The sequence below is a fragment of the Oryzias melastigma genome, linkage group LG10 (assembly GCF_002922805.2).
Source record: "Oryzias melastigma strain HK-1 linkage group LG10, ASM292280v2, whole genome shotgun sequence".
Taxonomy (NCBI): domain Eukaryota; kingdom Metazoa; phylum Chordata; class Actinopteri; order Beloniformes; family Adrianichthyidae; genus Oryzias; species Oryzias melastigma.
In genome coordinates this window covers 11,955,573-11,976,095 of record NC_050521.1, presented here as the reverse complement: position 1 = coordinate 11,976,095, position 20,523 = coordinate 11,955,573, and the positions used below count along the sequence as shown (strand labels likewise).

The 20,523-nt window shown below is 37.3% G+C and overlaps 1 protein-coding gene and 1 long non-coding RNA gene across 3 annotated transcripts in view; one reads left to right on the top strand and one right to left on the bottom strand.

Annotated features, from left to right (window-relative positions):
- Positions 1-9,085: 9,085 nt before the first annotated feature.
- LOC118599254 lies at positions 9,086-12,542 on the bottom strand. The gene is made up of 2 exons (XR_004948547.1): positions 12,407-12,542; positions 9,086-11,813 (listed from the first exon to the last, which is right to left on the bottom strand). It is a non-coding gene; the product is annotated as an uncharacterized LOC118599254 (long non-coding RNA).
- Positions 12,543-12,578: 36 nt separating this feature from the next.
- pmt (phosphoethanolamine methyltransferase) overlaps positions 12,579-20,523 on the top strand; it is a 9,143-nt gene continuing 1,198 nt past the window's right edge. Inside the window, exons 1-11 of one of the 2 annotated variants that reach the window (XM_024283647.2) lie at positions 12,579-12,666; positions 14,211-14,382; positions 14,833-14,988; positions 15,268-15,404; positions 15,909-16,057; positions 16,154-16,342; positions 17,261-17,350; positions 17,433-17,522; positions 17,608-17,730; positions 17,887-18,018; positions 19,746-19,862. In XM_024283647.2, coding sequence (XP_024139415.1) covers positions 14,222-14,382; positions 14,833-14,988; positions 15,268-15,404; positions 15,909-16,057; positions 16,154-16,342; positions 17,261-17,350; positions 17,433-17,522; positions 17,608-17,730; positions 17,887-18,018; positions 19,746-19,862 — 1,344 coding nt within the window. In that variant the 5' untranslated portion in view covers positions 12,579-12,666; positions 14,211-14,221. Of the gene's footprint in view, positions 12,667-12,863; positions 13,003-14,210; positions 14,383-14,832; positions 14,989-15,267; positions 15,405-15,908; positions 16,058-16,153; positions 16,343-17,260; positions 17,351-17,432; positions 17,523-17,607; positions 17,731-17,886; positions 18,019-19,745; positions 19,863-20,523 lie in introns of those variants that run through there. The other variant, XM_024283646.2, reaches the window with a different exon arrangement.

Genomic DNA, 20,523 nt, shown 5'->3' with positions numbered 1-20,523 from the left:
AGATGAATATGGTAATTTAAATGTTCAAATCATGGATGTTTTTTTAACCATCATATTTCCTCATATAGTTTTATTTATAAAGTATATTTGTTTACTGATAACTGTTATTATGCTGCACAGCATTGTGTTAAATGTCTGTTGTATGTTGTTTTCAATTGTAATTCTAGGAAAACATGGCAACAGACAAACAAAATTCAGTTGGGGAGGGGGGGCGCTTGGGAGGGTCTCGCCCGGGGAGTAATTCAGTGTAGAACCGCCACTGGTTGTCCTTTACATTCGGTTGAATTTTGATGTCCCTCTCCCTTTAGTATGATCTTTACTATTATGTCTTTCAACATCTGTCTGCGGACAACAGAGGAAAAATAGCCAGTAGGTTTTCACTGTCCCAGAGAAATGAATACAATTTTAATTAAAATTAACCACATGACCACAGATGATTTTACATCATTTATTTGTACATCAGTGACTGGCTACAACCTGTATGTCTTAGCTTGTCATGGTGCGAAGGAGGCGAGTGTGTGAGCGTGTGTAGGAAAGAGGTAGCGTGCTCCGCGAAGAAAAATAAATAGACAGAGCGCCTTAGCATGCTGACAGTTATCATTTTGCGAGAATAAGTAATAAAGACAGTTTGTCTAAAAGAACTAAGACTGGTTCTTGGGTTTCACATGCTTCGAAGGCTCTGAGGGTCCGAACAGGGGGTGAGCCCAGGAGAAGATCTCCCCCGAGTCTTCTGACCATGGTTGGAGAACAAAGCAGGAAAGGTTCAATGACTACTTTCCAGAAAGAGTTACAAAATACACAGATTTCCTTCCTTTAGAGCCAGTTATTTCTGATCAGTATCACATCAATCTTCAAGAACAGTCAGGACACAGTTTCCCACAATGCATTGTTTTGTAGTCAAAGGCAGCTTGCAGTCAGCTCAGTGCCAGACTTCCAGCTGCACTCGCCTAGGTAGGCGCCTTGCACCTTTCTCGCAATATTTTGATGATGATAGTCATGTAATGTCAAAGCAAAAACTACCCAGCATGCACTGCAATCCAGTCAATCTGTGCAGCGCTGCGTCCACCTGTATGATCTCAAACACACCACTGGATAGTTTTACTAGTCATACTACTCACTACGTAGTGCACTTTCTAGTGTGTTCACCATTTTGCAGTGCAGTGTTCAATTCCAAAATGGAGTGCCCTAGGAATTTCCCACAAGTCTTTGCGAAAAACCAGTGTGCATTGATGCGTATTACCGTTGATATATAGTACTGTATTGGCCCTCACGTGACATACAGCATGACAGACATGCGGCATTACTATGCCTTGATTCTCACTGAGTGAGGAAATGATGAGTACCGAATAAGTCTGCAAAGAACCAGAAAAAGGGGAGACAATGTTTTGCAATCAACAACTGCAAAAACCTTGACAGCAAAATAATCCAATGGAGAGGAATCATTACAGGACAGGAATCACATTTTAATAGAGATAAATCAGGCTGAGTAGCAAGGAACATCCTAGCTTGGTTCATCAATGTATATTTTTATTAATAATTTTTATCAAGGCTGAATCTTGTTGTCGGCCACACTTTTTTTTTTGGGGTAAGAAAGTGAAAGCAGATAATTTACAGATTATGATGCCAGCTGGAGCCTTATTCTCAAAGTACTATAGAATCATCTATTTGAGGGTAATTTTTGAATGCAACTCAGATGTATTTACCATGTATGTAATCCAAAAATAAAAGTGGTAGTTTCATTTGAAAATTTTGTAAATTGCGTTTTTTTTAGTACTTTGAGGTGTTTCTAATAAGGAAAGGGCTATGTTACTAAACTTTGTAAGTCATTCATGCCATTGAACATCATTAATCTCCCTCCTTTCTGGGCTTGGAGGACAAGCATTTACAAGCTCAGTTATATAGATTTTAGCACAAAATCACAGATATACAGAAGTTGTTAAAGATATAGCAATACCTTACCTGTAGCAGTAGAAAGCTCAGTTCTTGCACTATTTACAGGTTAAACTTTATTAATAATAAATATTCAAATATACCACAATTACAATCATTTCCAAGCTTTAATCGAGCCTTATTTTGCAAAAATCGTTAAAGAAATGAGGGAGCTAGCCCAATTTTTGTGGTTGATGTCTCCGTCCACTGAAACTGCAGCGTTTGCTGCCATGACTCAATGCATAACAACGGCGCCTGCGTGTGAACGTCTATGATAGCAGCAAATAGGCAAGGGCCAATCCAGTAATATACATCAATGCTCATTACATTAGAAAATACTGACCACAATAAATAGCATTTGAACAAGTTTTGCAAAAAATGTGTTTAAATGTATTTTTTTAATTAACCATCAACATTTTCATATTCAGGACTTAGTTATAAATACATGTCATAAAATGATCGAATTGATTAGATTTTTACTTTGTGAAATTTCTAACGTCATACATTCACAAAAAAAAAAAAAAACACATTATAGAACTGGGTTAAATGAAAAAGACTGCACCGCATTTGCAACAAAACTTCAGATTAGTAAATGAAATAACAGAGTGGAAACATGAAAAAAACATGACTATGATCCCACTGGGACTAACTACAACCAAGGAGCTAAATGTACAGAGAGAAACAAAAAGAGAATTCAGCTGAGACAACGAACCACAAGCAGAGGTGGACACAGAAAATGAATGTAACACAACAGGAGCCAGAACACAGAGCAGAGCAGTCATAGTGTTAAATTAATGGGCTCAAATACAGAAACCTGCAGAAATCAATACGGCAAAATTGAAGGTTCACTTTAAAATAAGATCATTATCCTTATTTTCTATTTTATTTTGTTTTTTAATCATGTGCTTTGACTCCTTTAACAGCATTAAAACAATGACCATATTTACAACACACAAAAAAAAACCACAAATGTAAAATAAGATTAAAAAAAAAGGATGATTATAAATGCAATGCAGAAGCTGGAATATTCCAGCATGCAGGTTTGTGAGCACATCTCTGAGCATTACAGTCGAAGCAGCTGATGAAGTCATTACCCAGCCATTCTGTCACTGCAGCCAGGAACATTTTCATGCATGACACAGCAGGATTTCTTTGAACCTTTGTCTTGGTTCAGTGGGGTGCTCAGAACAAACTAACAAAGGTTTTTCCTCATTTTTTCGGCAAGTGTGAAGCTGTTTATGTCTCGATCACACAGGACAATTTGGGTTTACGCTTGAAGAATTTTAAATAGAAAAAAAAAATAAAATGTATTTTTTTGCATTCTGCAAACTCCATCAACTCTCAGAAAATATGGTGAATATTTATTTAGGTTCACATTCTAATTAATAATGTGTGTACAATCGGGAATAAATGTTTCCCATTATTACAAGCATGAATTGATTCTGTAAGCCGATCTATGGGGTAAGATAGCTGTCAAAAAGAAACCTATTCATAAATTATATTTTGTGTTCACAAAAAGAAATTCATATTCATAAATACAAAGTTGTGCAAAAATGTATATTTTGTGCCAAACTTACATAAAAAATATGAATACAACATTTATTTTTACGTTTAACATGTCTCTTTTGAATACAAGTTTTCCTTGTTTTGTATACGACTTCTCTCTGACGTAGTTTTGACAGTTAGGTAACAGGAGAAATCCGTATCCAAGAAATACCCACGTTTTCATGAGCTTTTCATTGGAAGTGGTTGCTGCAAACGCATTACCATGGGGGGGGGTGAACGTAGGATAAAGTTAAGATTTACATAAATGATCATTTTCCTTCATTTGTTTTCAGAAGTGATAAGTAGATTGTTTTGTTTTGTTTCTTCAGTTGCTGAGAAATTCTAAAATAAGAGGTCTTTCCTGTGTTGGTGATGGATGTCAGATTGCTGTCAGCTGCCACTGCTTGGTCTGACATTAGCAAAGTCCTTATTGCATAATCCATATTCAGACATTTTGGCAGATGGCAGCTTGATGAGCCAGATGAGAAATACAAACACGTGCATGCTAGCCCTTTGTCAAGGTCTCCTTCATGTTTGGTTGAACACAGAATTGATGCACTGACAAGCAGACCTGAGACTATACTTCTACCTCAGTGGCTCAGGTCCTTGACAGGCATGTTTGACTCATAAAGTTGGCCATTAATAATCTAAAAATCGGATGCAGGGTTTAGAGAGAGCACGTGCAAGATTTACTGTGACTTATTGGTGGTCATTTGAGTGTAATAACAACTATTAGAAAAGCATTTAGCTGTGTTGTCATAGTAGACCCAGAAGGTGATCTTTTTCATCAATGCCTGTGAAGCTCTTGCTGTATACTATTTAGCCATAGATCATGTATTTTTGAAGCTTGGGTTACAAAACCCAGGAGTTATTTTGTGATCGGTGTGGCAAACGCCATGTCCTTTTTGCAAAATATGGGAAAAGAAAACTTATGTTTGAGCAATCTTCACAAAATTTCACACACACGCCACCAGGTAAAGTCTACTACTACAAGAGTTTCATTGACCTTTGACATCCGGCAGAGGTTGCCATCTTGAGTTTTCCAAGAAAATCCCCTCTATTTTAACTCCTAGGGTTTTCATTCAATCTATCACCTTGTCACTCCTCGAGCATCATTTGGATGATACTTGGGAAAAAAATGTTGGACATAAAGTTATTGTGTCTTCTGAAATTTTTTACTCGATTATTATGACAATGTAACACATGAATTTTTGGCTAAAGCTGAATAAAACAAAATGTCATTTGAGATGACCATATTAGGCACGTGGGTGTGGTTAACAAAAAAACCTCCGTTGTCAAAGAAATCCAAAAATGAATTTTTGTAGATTCCTTAAAAAACTACACAGACTTGTTTTAAACTGTAAATTCGACCATAAAATGTAAAGAGGGGATCTGTTTTGGAACGGGCAGGCATTGTTTGTTAGCATCTACTGAGATAAGAGCAACAGCACTGCAACGTTCAAACACACACGAGTTACCAGGGTCACTTTGATGCTTCAGGTTTTTGCAGTTTTTAAAAGGAAAACAAAAGCTACAAACATCTGTTTAGGCGATTTCTGCTTATTTGAGACTGTAACACCATTTTTACATGTTATTTGATGATATATCTGACAGATCCTCTTAAAATGACTCATTTTGTTTGGTCACATGTCCCTCTAAAAAGCCCCTCTGGTCATCAGCAGTCGATGTGTAAACTTCGTTTGATCTCGTGCCTTTTCCTTGTGCTTCCCAAAATCCAACTTTTAAGCATTATATTGTCTATTTTCTCCCTCTATATACACTGTAATCTTTTAATTTTTTGGTATAGGCTCCAGCAGCCCAATGGACCCAAAAGGGAATTTAGCTGGTTTAGAAAACAGAAGGATGAATAGAAAAACCCAACTTAGATTTTTTTTTTCTTTTCTTAGAAAATCAAAAGTAGGTATGTTTTGAGGATGTTTTGGGCGTTATCTTTGCCGGGCCTTGACAGCTGAAACAATTCCGGGCTTTAAAGAAACCGCAGAGAGCGTTCAAACAAAGATCATTCAACATCAGCGCGGTTCTGTGAGGGATTCATGCTGTAGTGTGGATGCCTGCTTGGATAAAGAAGTAGTCTTTCTGCTACTTTAAAGATGATCCCTCCATCTTTTCCCGTGGGGATGTTTAGCACTGGAACAACTTGATGTGGTCTGTGAGATTTGAAATTAATCTTTCATGTGCAAAGATGCTTGCTCTCTCCAGCGAGGACTCATCTGCACTCAGTTTAAGTGAAGAGCAATTACTTTACCCCCTCTTGGGGAGCGCAAGCACATCCAGCATGTCTCTGGTAATTTCCCAAATCAAACCCAAGAAGTGCAAATGTTTCCTTCATTCAGCACCTTCTGTACAACAGCAGCAGCACCTGTCTACAGCTGTTAGCAAAGCTTTTTCAAAAACGGACCAAGATCCTCTTCAGTCCCCGGAGATGTGGCTTATTTTAGAGCGGCGCGCACGTTTCAAAACAAATGTTCTCCACATGAAAGAACTCATGAATATTTATCGCAGATAACAGTGAAAGTTATTATCATTACACCTCACATCAGAGGGAAGCTGCAAAGACCGCTCACTTGTTCAGAGTCAGACGTCTGGAGTTTCATTTTTGATGTCTCAATTTTGTGTTTGCGTTTTTGATTAGGCCTGAAAATCTTTATTTTCTTTATTAAAGTGGAAAATTGTGATGTTTGTTCATTTTCTTAGTCTGGTTTGGATACATTAATAGAAGAGACTATAAATTACTATATAGGCCTACATTAAATCTGACATCTGCTAATATTTAGTTGTTATTTCATAGTTGATTATTGGTTGAAACAAAAGCTGACATTGTCAGGACCAGAAAGCTCACTACATCGAAAAATGACAGTTTTTTTAAAATAAGATGTTTCCTAAATCTCTTAATAAAATCCACAAACACAATTTTGCAATATTATTTTTATGAGATAGCAATTAAGTTTTTGCTCACAGCAATGTTATTTTAAGATGCAAAAATATTAACGAGTGTTCAGGAAAAAAGCACTTCTCTCTCAAATTTGATCCACATATTTTAACATGGTGTAACTACTGTACATCTACTGTAAGACATCTCGGACAATTCTATTTTGTTACTCTATTAGATGTCTACAAATAGTGTTCTGACAGATTTCGACATAGAGGTCTACTAGACATCTATCTGTAGGATGTTGGGATGTTTTTGGATGTATATTCTCAGCTAGCAAGGCCAAGTGGGGCCCATATGGTTTAAAAGTGAGCAGAAAATGGGGCCGCGATTGGGTTTGTTCACGGTTTCCGTGGTGGCCCCACCTGTGTTTGCCAATATTCGGGGATTCAGTGAGTTAGCTTGCAACGCTAGCCAGATGCGCAGCGTAGCGTGCTAGCGAGCTCTGCTGTAGCATCCTAGTGAGCTCCTCTGTATCGAGGAAGTGAACGCCACTGTAGCATGCTAGCGAGCTCGCTGTATTGAGCTAACAAGCTCCGCTGTAGTGAGCTAGCGAGCTCCGCTGTCCACCAGGCAGCTGGATAGCATAGCGAGCCTGCACACTGAGCGTCCACTTCAGCCAATGTGGACAAAGACAGGTGGGGCCGACACAGAAACTGTGGACAAACCCATTCGGGGACACATTTTCTACCCACTTTTAAACCAGATGGGGTCCAGTTGGCTTTGCTGGCTGTGTTAGACCACTTTTTAAATAATTTACTAGGCAAAAAAATAAATAAATACTGCACTTTTACATCCATCCGTCTTCAGAACCCACTAAATCCCTTTTGGAGTCACAGGTTTACTGGTTCCAACCCAGATAATCAGGTTAGCAGTTTGTCACTGGGCCTCACAAACTCATTCACAATTTGCAGACAGCAGTTAACCTATGAAACATGTTGTTGAACTGCGGGAGGAAGAAGAAGAAAATACACACCTGTGGAGGAAAACATACAAACTTCACATGGAAAGATCCCAGCTGGGATTTGAACCACATTCTTCTCACTGTATAGTGAAAGAGCTAACCACTACACCACTGTGCAGCATTATTATTTGCAGACAACTAGCAATCACAAAGTTACATTCTAAGACGTAGCAAACATTTCTGCTGAAATGTACCTCGGGTAAAGAAACTTGCATCAAAACAACAATCCAACATCTAAAATTCTGTTTGGATATTTACCATGTCATATATCTGAACAAAGCAATACCTGATCTGCACAGCATTAATTTACATTATTATTCTGTTTATTATTCTAATCAACAAATTTTGACAAATGACATAATAAATAATACACTTATAAATGAAGAGTGTAATGAATTGGTAAAAATCCTGTTTTTTTAGCTCAGTTCTAATGTTTAAAGCATACATGTAGTGTACGGTCTGGTATCTTTAAACAATCTTTAATACATTTTATATTTTTCCTCTGTTGCAAAACATACCTGCAGCCACCTTCTGTTGACAAAGTTCCTGAACTTTTTTGTATCTAGTGACACCTAGTGGACAAACGTCAAATGAATTCTTCTAAGCCTAAAAATGACAACTATGTTATGAGATGGGTTTGTTTTTTATTACCAAAACATTTAATATTCTCTTCTTTTTGGCCAAGATATTTCTTTGAGTTCATTTCACAAACAAACTAACAAAACAATTCAAAACTTGAACATAAGTGTTTTCATTATTTTTTGAATAAAAACAAAAAATAATAATTGTAATCTCTCAGTATTGCTAATTCATCCAGTGGTAGTACAAAAGAAAAACTCAGTGATCCTCTGACACAAAGCTTGAGGTTAAGGGAAGATCCTCTTCCTTCAATGGCTCTGAAGAAAAATGCTAACAATTCTAATGATTTTTGGGTAAATTTAGTTCTGTAAAATGTTGTCATTTATGTGTAGATTTTTAACATGTCAGATGACTTTTCAAAATGATGATGAAGGGTTTCATCATCCATCAGATTAAAGCACATTTTAGTTGCTTCTGCTGCACAACAGTGTCTGGTTGATGTTCAGAGACAAAGTTTTTTTTAAGGACACATAACTTGTATTACATACATTTTCTTAAAGTAAAGATAATATAGTAGCAGGTAAAATATCTTTTTAAAGCATATCTTGGAGTTAGGCCTTTGAAGAAAGGTAGAAAGTGCTATACAAGTATACACCATTTGTCATTTCACAAAAGACAACAATAGCTGTGCGCTAAGAGCAATCATCTGGTTGTAATTTCTATTTATAACTGAAGAAGCAAAAACTTGCAGAGTCTGAAAGATTTTTGAATTGTCAATAGCTTTCACAACATGACTGCTTGAAAATGTATTTTGCCAAATCCTTTAAAGGATTAATATTTTGACATTTCTTGTCATCTCGTTTGAAAAAATTACAAAATTAAGATCATTTTCTTTTTATGTCAACAGTTTATCTTGAACATTTGAGGATCAGTAAATAAAAATGGATTCCAACTGTTCTTTCTGGTACAAAGACTCAGACTTCTAGGTATACAAACATTTCTGTTTCATTAAAAAACAAACGTATTTAGTTTTTTCTAATTTAGAAAGCAAAGTTTATTGATACAAAAGTATATCAGCTTATGCATCATTAAAAATTATGAAATGGCTTGAAATTACATTTTTTTCCTTTTTAAAAACTGTAAACTGTTTTGCTGTGATTTCTTTAGATTTTTCTCTTTCTCTTTTTCTTTACAGAATACTTTTAGGTTTGCAGAATGAAAGTAATTCATTCCTTTTTTTACCTTTAATTGTATGCTGTTTGTGTGTTTTTATGTTTCATTTCAATTGTTAATTTATTGTCTTTGCATTTGTAAGTCACGGAAATAACAGAAAAGTTCAGCCTGATGCTACAACCACTGACGATCATTACACCCATCCATCTCTTTCTCTTCTCTACAGAGTGAGCTGTGGTCCTCTGTGGTTGTCATCGCTGTAATTAGTGGACATCCTGAAATTAATGCCTGCGACCGACTGGGATAGGCTCCAGCAACTCAGTGACGCTGAAAGAAATTCATCGAGTTTTGAGGATGGATCTATGGATGATGATGTGGAATGATAAAAGAAGTAAAAATCATACATTTTGAATAACAGTTTGATGTCCATCCTCTTTGTCACAGCATCTGCTTTAGATTTGCTTGATTTTCCTGTCTTATTCTGCTTTAATAGACTATTTTATAAATGTACATTTTTTTTTACTACTTTTTATTAAAATGAGTTTCAATTTTTTTATTGACTTTTTAAGATCTTACATTGTGTTTGCTCATAAAAGACTGTAGCATAATGTAGTCACCTGATTATCATCTGGAAGAAAAAAATGACCCGCACACACAATCACATTCATGGCTATAGATTAGCCATAATCTCTGGTTTAATGAGTCACACTTCCAAAGACTAGATTAACATGCTCTAGTGACATGAAATGAGGTAATGCTGGTGAAGATCAAAGTCTTTCATAGCCTCAAATGCTGCTGCTTTGGGCTGAACTCATCTGGCTTAGTCTGGTCTGCATGAACTTTGTGATGATGTGGCGGGAAACTGTGTGAAAGGTCAAACTCTGATCACACTCTGTCACTGCAGATCACAGTTTTGGCAACTTTCTCTGTCAGTTTCTGCACTATTGGGACCTTTTCTGCATTTTTCATGTGGAAAATTAATTTATAAAATGTCCTTTTTACTTTGTTTTAGTCACAAATAAAGCATAAATTGTCTTATTGGCACATTTACACAGTTATGAATGTTTTTATTTAAAAAATGTGTTGTCAATCCACTTGTTTTCTTACTTCCATATTCAAACTTTTACTTTATGTTCTCACCTTAACCTCTGGCGCACTTCCTGTGTAGACCCACATATATCACATTGTCCATACAGGAAGTGCTAGAACTTCATAATAAAAGCTTAAATATTTTACACTGAATGCGTTTGTTGCTTTACTTTTTGTTTTGGAAAATAGATTATATCAGGAAATAAGACAGATTCTCAGCACTTTCCTACTCTTAGATTTCTCTCTAAATATTTGTTCTCTCTTGAATAACCTCATATTTTCTAAATGCACTTCCAAATATATAGACTGACTTACTTTAATGTTATTTCTAACATCAATGTTTTATCCAGTTAAACAATAGCTAAATGTTTTTGCTTACAGTAACATCTTGAATAATTTCTTTCAGATCTTTTGACTCTGACTGGCTTTGTACATAAAGTTGTGGCTGTCAGTTTGAGCATATTTGTCAAAAAAAGTGCACAAAATGCGAGTTCAAAAGTGCACATTGGAAAGAGGGATTTTTTTATTTGATGTCTGTGAAAAATGTTGTGACATGAATGTTGTGTGTAATAGAAGGTTAATATTCATCCTAAATTTTTTTAGTTTGTGCAGTTAAAACAATATGTGGGTCAAAAGATGACATTTTTGTTTAAATATCTTGAATACAATCCAAATGCCCTCAGTAATGGTCTTTTCTAAACCTAGATACCTCCTATTCAGTGCATACTACTGAATTAAATCATTTGGGCATCGACAGAGGACATTTGGGGATTTCAGGGATGTCAAATATGAAGGAGTGAGGTTCTGGGAATTGAAGTTATTAAGGATTTAGAACAAGTTTTGATTGAACAAAAGTTTTTTTTTCAGATAGTTGAGAGGTTAAATTAAAAGTTTGTGATCCTTGTCAGACATTCAAGAACTCTGATCCCGATGATGAAAACCAGATAAATTGGGAATGCTTCAACCCCTTTTAGGTTCTCCAGTTTCTCTAAAGTTATTTACCTTTTTGAAATAAACTGATATAAGAAAACTACAAATTATGATGCTACCACTACCATGACGTGAAAATAGAGAATCTTTAATTACCAGTATAAGGAGCATAAAATATGATGGAGTTTTATTAAAATTTTTAACTTACTCAGAAGGGGAACATTAATGTATTTATGCACTAATTTCTGAAAAGTATAAAAATATATAAATATCTTCAAGGAATCATATTTGTTATTGTTAAAAATTAAACTAATAGAAAATTCAAATCAGCTCAGTGACCACAACCTTCATTTTTTAATGTGTGGATTCTTGCTTTTGATTTTTCGGTGTTCTTTCTTTTTTTTCTACAGATTTCTTTTCTTCATGTAACTACATCCAAAATGAAACAACATAAAGCCACATTGTTCTGCAGACTCTCAATACTCACCACCACAGTTGAAACTCAATTAAATATCCATCCTGGTTCATGCTAGAGAACTTCAGCAGGTCACCTTGACCTGAACATTTGTTCTGCTTATAATCACCTCGCTACTTCTGAAATGCTGGGACTAAAAGGTTCTGTTGAACGTGTGAAAACCTCCATGCCTAGAAGTTCTTCAAAAACAAATAAAAGAAGGCGACTTCAAGAAAAACTTGGCAAAAAGACAAAAAAGAAAAAAAAAAATTACATCACTGTGACCCGATCAGAGTTCATGGAACGCAAAGATAAAACTTTGAAAGGCAAGTTTAAAAAAAAAATCTAGGACAGCTGTGACAGCTCATTGGCTCTACACAGTCAGAGCATGAAAGGAAACACGTATAATATTAATTTAGATCTTTTTCTTGTTGTTGTTTAGGTTTTTCAGTTGCATACCATAGTTGGTACATGCATTCTGTATTTTTTTTAATATTACACTTAATAACTGATCATCCAAATACAGTGGTGGAGCGAGAACATGCTATGGGGGGCATGCTTTGATTATTAAATTAATGTTGATTTAATAATATTATTACTGCAACGCTTAAAGAAGATTGTATTGATAATTTCATAATCTTTGTAAACAATATTTTTTAATGGAGGGTGGCACTGCTCCCCCATGTCTCTGTAGCTCCAGTCCTGTCCAAATAGTAAAAAAAAAACTGGCAACTTTTCTAAACTTTAAACTTTTCTAAACTTTATGCATTTACAACAGCTTTAAATGACTGACCTCTTTCAATGTCCACTATAAGTCGTTTGTTAAATTACTATTTATATTTCTGCCAATAAAAAATGATAAAACAGGCTAATGATTGACAGTAGTCCAGCCTGCTCCTGTAGGTTTCCATCGTCCCTCTCTCTCTCTCCTGCGCTCTGGCGCATGAGGCAATGTTGCGTAATCGCTGCGTAAAGTGTCCAGCGTGTCAGCACGACCGAGACCACGTGGACCCGAACCGGCGAGCTAGATCCCCGCAGATCATGTAAATACAGGTAGGGCTCAGCATGTGGCTCACAGCTGTTTGGGGGCTCTTATATCAGTAGGGGAGAGAGGTGGGGGTGTTCTGATGGTCCGCAGACCCTTGTCCCCGTTTGATTGATTGATTATTGACGCGGCTCCCCTCCCTGTCCTCGTATTGGCCGCGTCCTAATGGCCAGTTCTCCACCTGGCGACCACCTCCTCGACGCGCCACCGGCCCCGGTATTTAAAGTGCGCTCTGGCATGGAGCAGCCTGCACTAAAGTCAAAGGGATTCTAAGCTATCTGCAGCTTTCTAATGTGAATGGGCGTCTCAGTGAGGATTTAGAAGTCACTCAAAGATGGAAAAAGGTAAATAATAATAATAAATAGATTAATGAAGCAGTTTTGGGAGGATTTGTTGAGTTCACATGATGACACCAAACGCAGGTTTTTGTCGGAGCTGCCACGTGCTGTTTTGTTGTAACTGTCCACTCAGCTGGTCTAAGTAATCCAGGAATGTGTCAGGGATGTGGTTGAAGCTGACAGATCTCTGCAGATCTGTCATCCTCACAGGTGATGCTTTTTTTTGGTTGTATTTTCAGAAATGCAGAAGTTACAGGTTATTTGTAAACAGGTGAGGAGCAAATATTTTAGGCTGCTTGGATGGTTAACATATGGGAAACACAAATCAGGGGGCAAACCGATCAAATGCATAACTCTTTTAGCAGAATACTGAAAATATTTATATTAATATATGTCACTGTGCATTTTTTATAGCTTTTCTTTGGAGAGAAAATTAATTTCCTTTGTTTGCTAATTGCTGATACTTTTGAATTCTCTCAACAACAGTTTCATTTAAAATAATGGATTTTTTTTTCACTTTCTTTCATTTGTGAAGAGTTTTTAATGATCAAAATATTATAAATAACTTTCGTTATATTTCTTTGAGGTTTTAATTGTTATTCTTAAGTATGTAAAGTCATTTAGCTTTTATTCTTCTCTATAGAGATACAAGCTGATGCAAAAAATAATGGATTGGCATTTTCCAGTTATGTGCAAAAGAGAAATAGTTTGAAGAAATTGTTTGCTTAAAATGTAAGCGTTTTTACATTGTTTTTACATGAAATTTAAACTTTTTTGTGTGAAAGTGAATGGAATCTATTGATAAAATCATGATTTTCCCTGAGTCTAATGCACAATTGGGTGGAAGTGAATGTGGGCCAGTCCTGGTGCGCCACATCACTGAATGTCTGTCAGGTTACTTAATCAGGTTTGATTAATGGTTAATCCAGCATGAAGATTGCAAGTTTTGTAACTCCAAGCTCACTAATTCAATGGAAATTTGAAAATAGAGAACAGTTTCTATTGTATTTTTAATTTATTTACTATAGATGTTTTCATTCTTTCCATTTACAGTTATATTTATGCTGATGTTAAACATTGATGGAGCCTTGAAGAGACTTTTACTTTGTTGGTGTGTTTTGTTTGTATTTCCGTTGAGCAGCAGTTACAGCTTAACGCCGGGATAAAGTCTCTATTTGTACCATTTTTTAACCAGCTTTATCTGTAATCAACAGTTCGCTGCAACATGACAGAGTTTTGGAAGGAGCACTCCAAGGATGCCACAGTGGAGGAGATGATGCTGGATTCTCGAGCCAAGGAGCTGACTGAGTACGAGCTGCCGGAGATCCTCTCCATGCTGCCGCCTCTGGCTGGCTACCGCGTGGTGGAGTTGGGAGCCGGGATCGGGTGAGCAGAAAGCTCTTTAAAACTTAGTTGATGTTGAATTGAAATGGTTTATTTCAAGCTATCAAGCAAGAATCAATAAAAAATGAAATGTGGGTATGGATTACTCTTAGAGGATTATTCTTAAATGCATGAACGGATCAAAATACCACTTTGGGGTTCTTTATAGTGAGGAATGATAAGTTAATGCACTTAAAACCTCAAAAAGTAGAATTTTCCTGGTAGAGAGCGACCGGGACTATAATAGATTTTGGGTGCACTGGGTGTGGTAATAAATTCCGTCTAGGGCATCAGGGTGAGAATTTATCAGGCTTTTACTACTTCTCACTCTCTTTCAGACAGTTCTTGTATTTTATTTTCCTTGTCTTATCTTTCCTTTTCAAAGTATATGCCAGAAATAAAAGATCATCATCTCTGAGCGTTCTTTTATACTCCACTGATGTGTGTCTGCAGTCGTTACACCAGCCACCTGCTGACCAAAGCTGCCCATGTGACCGCTGTGGACTTCATGGAGAGCTTTGTGCAGAAGAACAGGGAGAACAATGGACACCATAGCAACGTGACTATCGTACAAGCTGATGTCACTAAATTAGACTTTCCCCAGCACAGGTGAATATTTTTGAAGCACTTTGTGCAATTCTTCTGTTATAATTGTTTTTCATAATTTGTCAGCTCATAACTTTGATTTTTCATTTTTTAGAAACTGTGATCAGAAACTAGAAAGTCAAGAATTTGTTTTTTACAAACATGTAAAAATTATTTGATGACAAGTACTTCTTATGGGCAGACTAATAAAAAACCCAGCCTGATTTCCCATACCATCACACTACCTCCGGATGTTTTAGTTATGGTTATTCATTAGCTGTTCTGTAACTGTTGGCTCTCCAGTGTCAACTTCATCTTCTCCAATTGGCTGCTGATGTACCTGAGTGACGAAGAGCTGAAGACTTTAATGGAGAAAATGCTTAACTGGCTGCAGCCTGGTGGATTCCTGTTTTTTCGAGAGTCCTGCAACCATCGATCAGGTACTCAGCCTAAGACTCAAAGGAACTGTGTCACTCTTCATCCGATGAAGACTCCTTGCTGTGGTTGAACAGTATGGACCTTCATTTTCTTGGGCTCTGGGGCTTTGCTGGGTAGTTCTTGGTTAGCATGTTTCTAAAAATGTGTAAATTGAAAAGATTATAATGTGTGCTCAAAACCGGAGTTGTGAATTACCATAATTGTCCAGCGACATTTACAGATCATCCAATCAGATCTGCTGCCAGCCAGTGATCCAGCTGTCGCCGCCCTGTGGTCGCCCAATTTCATTATTGCATATTTCGGATGCCTGACTGCCGCCTTCTACATTCATGACGATTTTCAAAAAACTCGGGCGGCATTAAATCTTGTAGTTGAAATCTAGGGCCAATGGCTCCCCATCACGTGATAGCGGTTGTGTTTACGACTGTAGCAAAGTTTACATTTTTTTACATCTTTGTTTAGTAGCTACTTTTATCAAATCCAATTCATGTCCACTTTCTTTACAGGTGACAGCAAGAGAGATTTTAACCCCACCCTGTACCGCAGCGAGGCTCAGTACACCCACCTGGTTTCATCTCTGGAGGTGGAGGCCCCACAAGGACAGAAGTTTGGTTTTGACGTTGTGTTGAAAAAGAAAGTCCAGACTTATGTAGAGGTACTGCAGATTATTTTAAAAGCTCAAATTACATTTAGAATGACACCAAAAATTGTTTTCAAGAGCTCCTTTCCCCTCTTCATCCTCCTGTTTTAGATGAAGAACAATCCGAATCAGATCTGCTGGCTGCTTCAGAAAGTTCCGCGGTCATCTGAGACCCAGAAAGGATTCAACACGTTCCAGCAGTTTCTAGACAACCAGCAGTACACCAGACGCGGCATCCTCCGCTATGAGAAGATGTTCGGGGCTGGCTACGTGAGCACAGGCGGACCCAGCACCACCAAGGTGGGGAAAAACATCTGGAAAGCCTAAATATATTTTTTTCAACTGAAAGGTCTTCCACTTTTCCTGAAACAAACATTTACAAAAAGCCAAAGTTGATACTTTTTGAGAGAAACCTGATAGCAGACAAGATGGTGCCTGACATTGTCGGAAATCGTGGAAGTTATCCGAACCCTAACCCAGAAGGAAGGAAGAACAATAAGAAAATTAAAAAGGAAAATGAAAAAAAATTGCTTGCTTCTAAAACTAAATTGCCTGCACAGAGACCTATATAAGGCATTCAGAAAATCCTATAAATGTTGTCCAGGGACGTGAGAGCTCAACATTTTTAACTATTGATTAATAACTATTACTTGCTAGTTATAATAGTTTTTTTCCAGTGATGTGAGAGGATTTTTGATACTTCTGGTACTGGCCACTGATGTCTGGATTTTTTAATAAAACGCTGGACATTTTTCAAGACAAGAAAGTGAACGACGGGAGGTTGAGAGGACGTCACCTTTCAGAGGGCATTCCTGAAGATGCATTACAAAATACTTCAAATATATATATATATTTCATTTTCTTCAAAATACTTCTATGGTTTGACTTTAGTTTCTTTGGGTATTGAGATTGATATATAAGAAAACAGGTGCTCAGCCAATCTAAAATTAATTTAATGTGTAGTGACTTTCTTACCATGAAAATATTAGAATAACTTCATATGGTAAATGGCATATAGTGCTTAGCAGTCACACACTGGCACCAATCTGTAACCGTGTGGGCAATGTGGGGTTTAGTTTCAACATATGAGTGGGAAAAGCAGAAATCAAACCTGCAATCTTTCAATCAGAAGTTGACTGCTCTACTTCTGCACCACTGCTACCATATGAGACTACTTTTACATTTTTAGGAACTAAAAGATTTGTTTTTCCTAAACAGGAGTTTGTCGACCTTCTGAACTTAAAGCCTGGACAGAAGGTTCTGGATGTTGGCTGTGGCATTGGTGGAGGAGACTTCTACATGGCGAAAGTAAAGCATCTTGGACAAGTTATGAATTAATAATTCTAAAAACTTCCATATGGACAACAACAAATACCTTGTTACTTCACAGACTTTTGGGGTGGAAGTGCTTGGCCTGGACCTGTCTGACAACATGGTTGAAATCGCCTCTGAGAGGGCACTAGCTGAGAAACTGCCAACAGTATGTTCTAGCGGTGCCTCAAATCAGATGCTTTTATTTTGACAGTAGTTTGTAAATCAAATGTGTAATATCTGCTATTCTTCAGGTGCAGTTTGAGGTGGCTGATGCCACCAAGAGGACGTTTCCTGAAGGCTCATTTGATGTAGTCTACAGCCGAGACACAATCCTGCACATTGATGACAAACTGGCCCTCTTTAGACGCTTTCATGTGAGTCACATGAATCAGTCCAAGCTTTTAATGGACAGGTTTTGTTTCCAGACTGTTACATATTTAAGTGACAGAACAGCATATCTCAATTGAATGTAAGCCACAGTGTCAGGTTTTCTTTCTGTAATGAGTCACTCTTCCATCTTTGACTTACAGTCGTGGCTAAAACCAGGCGGCCAGCTGCTCATCAGTGACTACTGTTGTGGGGAGAAACCCTGGACCCCGGCGTTTGAGTCGTATGTCAAACAGAGAGGCTACATCCTCTACACACCAACACAGTATGGCAAGGTAATTCAGCACTCTGCAGAAAAATCCAGGATTTAGCCTATTTTTCGAAGCATAACTCACGGTTTTTTGGGTTGCAACTTGTGCTCTGGTGCTACTTAGCAACAACCACAAGAGGGCTAAGTGTGAATGTGGATCGTTATTTGCTACTGATAGCAAGAAGAAGTTTCACTCAGTCTGAAGCTATGTGCATATTTAGCCAACAGAGTTCACACTGGACGAGCAGGGAGGGGCTTCTTCTTTATTTTCTGCAGTTTATTGTGAATGTTCTCCACCTAAAAACCTGGTTCGAAATGTTGAACAGGTGCAAATCTCATTAATCTTTTCTTTCTCAGCTCTATTCCAAAACGTGGAAGACTTGAAGTCATGTCATTCCGGAAGTTATTAATTTCTCCTCTTTGATCAATTTTCAAACGGCTGGCACTTATGTGAGTTAAAAAGGAGACCGTCCATACCTCACTACCAAATCCAAGCCCCTGAGTGCGTATAGTGCATAGCTGCCAGCTCTTGGAAAATATATAACATTAGTTTAAACTTTAAAAAACCCGCAAAAACAAAATCTCTGTACTTAAATTTAAAAGTAAACTTCTGTGCTTTAGAGCACACTCACATGGGGAAATGTGTTTCTCCTCTGCCCACAAGTGCAACACGGATCACCCTCCATGATCCACCTCTATGGTTGAAGCAATGGGGGGGGAGTCAGAGGGATAGGGAAATAATTTGGATTTGGCCTTCATGATATGGCTATCTAAATAATTGTTCATATGTTGCTCTAATATAGATTCCTCCCATGTTTCATGAAGCCACAAAATATTCATCACTGTGTTACAGTAGTGAAGCGGGCATAGATTCAGCCTATTATTGTTATCTATCCTGTTATTATGATTTGCCTTTCAGGATGTCTATTCTCCCAAAAGTGTGACTCGTACTCCAGAGTGACTAACTGTGTCACAACAGCACATGATTTTTTTTTTTATACTTCAGAACAATTTAGAATCCAAAAAATTAAAGTTACAGCTTTGTAGAAGGAAGACCTCCCAACTAGTTGGTGGTGGAATCTAAGTTTGAAATTATATATATTTTTTAAAAGCCTTTCTTTGATATTTTGTACTGTTTCAGCTATAAGTATGCCATAAATAAGCATTTTTCTGCCATAAAATGGAAAAATGATTTTAGAATAAAACCAGTTATGGGAAATACCCTCAGCTAGTTTGTAAAAATTAAAATATAAGGTTTTTTTTGTATGTTTTCTCATGTTGCTTTACATTAAAATAATCTCCCAGCACCTTTTCTTCCACATAAATATAAAACACAGTGTCACATTATGTAGGTTTTTGTGCCTTTACACATAAAAAAATGATCATGGCTTTTTCCCTTCATAGTTTATTTGTTTTTTTTCCAGTGTATCATGTAGATAAAACATGTTTCTAATGTTTTTTTGTAACGACCTGTTAACACACACATTACCCTTTATCTTTTTGTAGTGATCTTTAAAGTAGGATCTGCAGCTGCTTTTTGAAAAGGGATTCGTTACTTTATGACTAAAATCATAGATACTCCCTTTGAAGTAGTATCATTTAAACCAGTGAAAGACCTTCACTCATCCTGAATGACATAAGCTTTTATATAACATTGATAAACACTATTAATAGACCTTGTAAGATCTAGTGGACCAAATGTGTTGGCTTTTTATTTCCATGTTTCATCTCTATCTCTATCTGTCCCTGCAGTTCATTCAGGAGGCAGGATTCTGCAAGGTCCGAGCAGAAGACCGAACAGCGCAGTTTATCCAGGTGATTAAAGACGAGCTGAAGAGAGCAGAGGCTATGAAAGATGAATTCATTCAGGTGAGAATGAGCTGGTACACTAGTAATTATGGACCTCTTGTATGTGACATCACAGCACCTGCGTGAGCACTCTCTCCGCTAAATTTGGGATTCAAACAGAGCAGATCTTAGTCATGTTGATCTTTTGTTGTGTCCACTTGACCGTCTGCCTTTGATCAGTTCCGTCTAGCAAGAAAATCAAAGGGCTGCAATGTGCGTTAAGGTGCATTCGCACCGAACGCAATTCGCGCGACAAATTTGCGTGCCCCGCCCCTCATTCATCACGCAACGAATTCGGTGGTTGTCGCCTATTGAAAAAGGTGTCCCTGAGCTTGATGCCACGGCTGTATGTGGGAGGAGCTACCAGCTAATGCATTTAGGAGGATCGCTGAAAAGAACGGTGTCTGTAGATATCTCAATTAGAATATATGGAAGACACAGATTATGTTAAGAAATATGTTTTTTTCATTGTGAAGAGTTCTACAAAAACATCGGTAATTATGTCTCCATGTTTGGGTTTATATAATTATGATTAAGAAATGTTCCCGGTGCAGGGGGCTGTGTCTGTATGACAGCTGCTTCCGCGGTGTTTCTGCGTCTCTGTGGCTGAGCTTGAAGACTCACTGTCTTGTATAGACCCGAGGGGGAAAAAAATTAAACTAGGAGACCTTTTTTCTTTTTC